The sequence below is a fragment of the Corylus avellana genome, chromosome ca1 (genome assembly GCF_901000735.1).
Source record: "Corylus avellana chromosome ca1, CavTom2PMs-1.0".
NCBI lineage: Eukaryota > Viridiplantae > Streptophyta > Magnoliopsida > Fagales > Betulaceae > Corylus > Corylus avellana.
In genome coordinates, this window is record NC_081541.1 from 38,163,783 (window position 1) to 38,169,875 (window position 6,093).

The window sequence follows — 6,093 nt, forward strand, 5'->3', positions numbered from 1 at the left end:
TATATAACGGTATATTAAATAGGATTGTTTTTTAAATCTCTATGCCTTGCCTTGTCATTGAAGAAATTGACATACACCACTAATGCATTAACCTCTCTTAACCATTTATGGTAGAAATCAGTTTGACACAGGAAAGTAAGCAATTGATTGAAGCCCATCTTCAACGGGAAAGAATTATTTTGCCTGCGCACTTCCAAAGAGATAAAACTCATCTAATTTTGTTTACCTTCTATGTATTTACTTTTCCAAATGATGTAAATATTCAATTGTTCATAGTGAGGCCGTTGTCTTTTTCTCGAGCCTGAATTTGTTAAATTCTCTTGACTTACAATTTATGGACGCTGAGGTGATGAGTCAGGACTGATGTGACTGATTTATAGGCCAGTAAGGTGACATTATTGGTTTACTAAGTCAATGCCAGGAGCTTTTTTTTTTTTTTTTAATGTTTAAAATTGCTAACAAATTAGGCAAATCTTGACCCAATACGTTATATTTTAAGAGCACTAACAGCAGCTTTTTAATTATTTTTTCTCAAATTAGAAAATAAAATTATTTTTTAATTTCTTATAAAAAAAAAACACTTCATAGTAGATTTTTTTGCTTTTCTTATATGAATTAAATACTATTTATTTTTATAGGGGTAATTTTAATAGTAACATCATTCTTAGTAAGATACAAATAGGCCACCTAGAATTACTCCTATAAGGAGAGTAATTTTAGGTGGCCTACTTTTGTCTTACTAAGAATGATGTGACTATTAAAATCATCATTTGATCAAAATTCAATAATGATCAATCAAAAGCCCAATAATGATTTTAATTGCCACATCATTCTTAATATGGCACAAATAGGCCACCTAGAGTTAATTTTATAGGGAGAGTAATTTTAGGTGGCCTACTTGTGTCCTATTAAGGATGATGTGGCTATTAAAATCATCATTTGATCAAAATTCAATAATGATCAATCAAAAGCTCAATGATGATTTTAATAGTCACATCATTCTTAGTATGACACAAATAGGCTACCTAGAATTACTCCAATAGGGAGTCTGCTGCTAGTACTCTTACAAGTATTATCTAAATTACTAACAATTTTGACAGTAAATTATTTATAATATTTATTCAAGAGGGAAAAAGCTCAGTTTTCCAAAAAAAATCAACATAAAAATATTCTCACTTTTTATATCACTTTAATTCCTTTTTACTATTGTTCAAATAAAAAATTCACTACAAAACAATTTTTCTTTTTTCAAATTTCAATACTACTTTTTCACTTTTCTATACATATCATTATTATTATTTTTTTAATTTAAAATAAATGAACAGTACCGTACTGTCGTATTGTTTAACAAACAAGGCAATACCCTGCGTGCACCTTGCTCTCATGTAAAAGTGGATCAATTTCGTGATAAAATTCATGCTTTGATACAAAATTTTAGATAGAATTCATTTTTGAAAACAGGTCTGCTAAAAAATGGTGTCCAAGAACTTATACATTGTTAAAATTAAACTTAATCCAGGTGAGACATAAGCAAAATGAGATAAATTTTAAATAAAATCCACTCTTAAAAATCGGTTTGCAAGAAAAAATTATTCAAAAATTTATATACCTATGTTTAAAATTAAAGTTTACCCATGAATCATAACATCTCACGTGTGAAAAAAGATACTGAATTATTGAGTAAATAATTATCTTTTAAGGCCACACTCATCCAAATAAATTATTTCACATCGGAAAAAGGGTAGTCTACTATAGCTAGAAGTACTTAAAAAAATAAATTTACTCTTTAATTCATTTCTACTTGCTTTGACCTTGAGCCACACTGATTTCTTTTTCTTTTCCACTGCTGTCCTCAGCTCTGAATTTACTAACAATCTAATTTTTATTTTCATATTTATTAATTAGTTGCATGCAACTGTCAGTGCCATTCTCCACTTAACAACCACTCCTGCCCACTGTTTCTCTTTGCCTAATACAGTGGCAAAGAGAAAAAAAAATTATATTTAGTTAGTGAATTTCTTTAAAAAAATTATATTCATTTTTAACTATTTATATAGATTTAATATTTTTTTTATCTACTTTCACAATTATTTTTTTATAAAAAAAATCAGATTTATTCTTTTTATTGATATAAATTATGCATTGTTGAACTATTTGCTCAACACTCAGCAAATATTTAGTTACATTTTAGTTAAATAATCATTTTATTGAGCCGAATGTGAAGTCCTTTGAAAATTTTTTACTACAAAGCTAGTCAAAATAGCTTTCGTTAAGTCCAACAACGCGAGTGCTTTCAACTCAACAAATTTTTAGTCATTTAATTGAATTGAACGTAAAACTTATATGAGAAATTTTTGCTATAAAATAAGTCAAAATAATTTTTGTTGACCCAAATGTGAGTGCTCTCGCTTAACAAATATTTAGCTAATTTTACTAAAAATCTCTTCATTTACAAATTGCACCCACCATGAACAGCTTTTATTGAACCCAACTGAAATTTCATGCTCCTCTCATTTTAATACCATAATCCAAGCTTACATCTTTACTTCATTTCCTCCTCCCCCACTTTTTCTCTCTGCCTTCTTTCTCTCAATGGCTTCTCTATCTTTCTCTTTCGCTTCCCTTTCTTCTTCCTACCAGCTCCTTCTCCCAGCACTGGCCTTCATTCTTTCCTGCTTAATTTTGTTCCTCACACAAAAACCCAAGTCGAAGCGGGTCAACCTTCCTCCCGGGCCACCCGGGTGGCCAATCGTCGGAAATCTCTTCCAAGTTGCTCGGTCGGGAAAACCTTTCTACCAGTATGTAGACGATCTCCGGGGAAAGTACGGCCCAATTTTCACCTTAAGAATGGGAACCCGAACGTTGATTATTTTGACCGACGCCAAACTGGTCCACGAGGCCTTAATCGAAAAGGGTCAGATTTTTGCCACCCGGCCCCGCGAAAACCCGACCCGAAACATCTTCAGCGGCAACAAGTTCAGCGTAAACGCCGCCGTTTACGGACCCGTTTGGCGGTCGCTGAGGCGGAACATGGTGCAGAACATGCTCAGCTCGAGCAGGCTGAAGGAGTTCCGGCACGTGAGGGAAACGGCAATGGAGACGCTCGTTAATCGGCTCCTAGCCGAGGCGAAGGCCAACGGCGACGGCGCCGTTTGGGTGTTGAAAAATGCCCGGTTCGCGGTTTTCTGCATACTTTTGGCCATGTGTTTCGGGCTCGAAATGGATGATGAGACGGTGCAGAAAATGGATCAGGTGATGAAAACGGTGTTGATCACTCTGGACCCGAGAATCGACGATTTTCTTCCGATCTTGAGCGTGTTTTTCTCGAAACAGAGGAAGAGAGTAATGGAAGTGAGAAAAGAGCAAGTTGAATTTATGGTCTCCTTGATCGAGAAGCGTAGGATGGCAATCCAAAACCCCGGTTCCGATAAAACTGCAACATCCTTTTCCTACCTCGACACCCTCTTCGACCTCAAGGTAGCCATATATCTGTTTATCTTCCGAGTTGTAACCAAATTATTAAATATATTTTCTCAAAAAAAAAAAATAAATAATAAATATATATATTTTAAAAAAAGTTAATACCTAAAATATTTAATTAAAATAAAATAAAAATTATGAAGTCAAAATTCAAATTCACGAGTTCTAAGTATGGAATAATACTCATACAACTAGGCTGACACGACAATGCTTATTAGCTCTTAGAATATTAGCCTTTATTTTAAAAAATATATATATATAATTTAAAAGTTGGGCAGACTCAATTCTATGTTTGAGTATTTAGTTTTAAATGATTTTATGAAAAACTGTTATTTAGTAAATTGTTATATGATTATCGTCATACAATTAGAATGATGTGGCATTAAAAATCAACCATTGATTTTATTTATTTATTTATTTTTTTACAAGCCCTTTTTAAAAACTTATTTTTATTGTTACATCATTCCAGTTGTATGACAATTGTATATCATTATTTCATGTTAAATTATCACTTACTTTAAAATCTTCAATTTTATCATTTAGCTATTAGATTATTAGCCTTTATTTAAAATAAATTAATTAAAAGTTGGGCACCGTCAATTGTATGGTTAAGTATTTGGTTTTATATGATTTTATAGAAAAATGCTAAAAATATTATTTAATAAACTGTTATATAATCTTGCTATACAATTAGGATGATGTGGCACTAAAAATCAACCATTGATTTTTTTTTTTTTTAATAAGCCTTTGTTAAATGCATATTTTTACGTCACGTCATTCGAGTTGTAATATCATTATTTCACGTTAAATCATCGCTTATTTCAAAAGTTTCAATTTAATTATTTAATAGACTCTTATATGACTGTCATATAATTATAATAATATGATAGTAAAAATCATTTGATTTTTTTTTTTTTTTTTACAAATCCAAGTTAGTCTAAAAGCTTATTTTCACTGTCACGTCATTCTAGTTGTATATCAATTGTATAACATTATTTCATGTTAAATCACAACTTATCTCAAAAACTTCAATTTAATCATTTAGTAAATTGTTATTTCGATATGATAATTAAAATCAACCCGTAATTATTTTTTTTATTTTTTTAACGAGCTTGTTGGTATAAAAGCTTCAATTTAATTATTCAACAAATATATATTTTTTTTTCAGGTCGAGGGGCGTAAATCGTCACCTACCGACCCAGAATTGGTGACACTTTGCTCGGAATTCCTCAACGGCGGGACTGACACGACAGCCACGGCCATTGAATGGGGGATTGCGCAGCTCATTGCGAACCCGGAAGTTCAAGAAAAGCTCTACAAAGAGATCAAACTCGCCGTCGGCGATCGGAAAGTGGACGAGAAGGACGTCGACAACATGCCGTATCTCCAAGCGGTGGTGAAGGAATTGCTGCGCAAGCACCCGCCGACCTACTTTTTACTGACACATGCGGCGACGGAGCCGACAACGTTGGCAGGGTACGACATCCCGACAGACGTGAACGTTGACTTTTTCTCCCCGGCCATCAGCCAGGACCCGAAGCTGTGGTCGAACCCGGAAAAGTTCGACCCGGAACGGTTCGTTTCGGGTAAAGAGGACGCGGATATTACGGGGGTAAGCGGGGTGAAAATGACGCCGTTTGGGGTTGGGAGGAGGATATGTCCTGGTTTGGGGATGGCGACTGTTCATGTTCATCTGATGCTTGCGAGAATGGTGCAGGAGTTTGAATGGAGTGCTTACCCGCCAAATAGCAAGCTGGATTTTTCTGGGAAATTGGAGTTTACTGTGGTGATGAAGAATCCTCTTAGAGCCATGATCAAGCCAAGAGATTAAGCTGGGAGTTTTTTTAATGATAATTAACAAATTTTATGTATTTATGAATTATGATACTCAAAAGGTATTATTTTATAGTTTTTTTTTTTTTTTTTAATGGGTTTTCTGTTCAGCAATTGGGTGATGAGAATTGAAAGATCATAATTTTGCATTTGGTCACATTATGATTCAGTACATGTGTTTACCTTATTTGTAATAAGTTTACTGAACAAAGAGCTCTTATGGGTTCAAAACCATCTTGTGACTCACAGCCAAGCTATGGTTCGGGGTGTATCCTTGTCATATGAATATTTTGACAATACACGTCTTTAACTTTTACAGAGGTAAGAGATAATTTATTATTTAACAAATTAAAAAAAAATAATAATTAGGGTCTGTTTGCGACTACGATTTTAATAAGTGTGATTTTAAAAAATGCTTTTTTAAAATCGTAAAGCCATTTGGTAAAACATGTTAAAAAGTATTTTTTATCAAATATTTATTATGTAAAATCGTGATTTTGGTTTAAATTCGCACTTTTTCAAATAAGCACCCCTTAACTTGCTTATAGAAATCCTAGATTTTTTTCCTATTTTAAGTTAAGTGCTTTTAAAATTGTTAGTTTTTGTGTTGGCTTAATTCAGTTTTAAAATGCAGAGGCCACTGTTCACGGACTCAAACACTGATATTGAATGCTCAGAATCCAATCTCCACCGTTCATAATGTAGATTCATATGTCATGAATGCAAAATTTCAACTCAATCGGATCACAAACACCCATTAATCAGAGCTGTTGATCAAGG

General features: G+C 33.2%; 1 protein-coding gene across 1 annotated transcript; it reads left to right on the plus strand.

Moving 5' to 3' along the window:
• Positions 1 to 2,633: 2,633 nt before the first annotated feature.
• LOC132188165 (cytochrome P450 77A3-like) lies at positions 2,634 to 5,593 on the plus strand (the record flags this gene model as incomplete). The annotated part of the gene is given in 2 exon segments (XM_059602572.1): positions 2,634 to 3,477; positions 4,649 to 5,593. Coding segments are annotated over 2 exon segments (1,507 nt in total), but the record flags the coding sequence as incomplete, so codon positions are not given.
• Between the last annotated feature and the right edge of the window lie 500 nt (positions 5,594 to 6,093).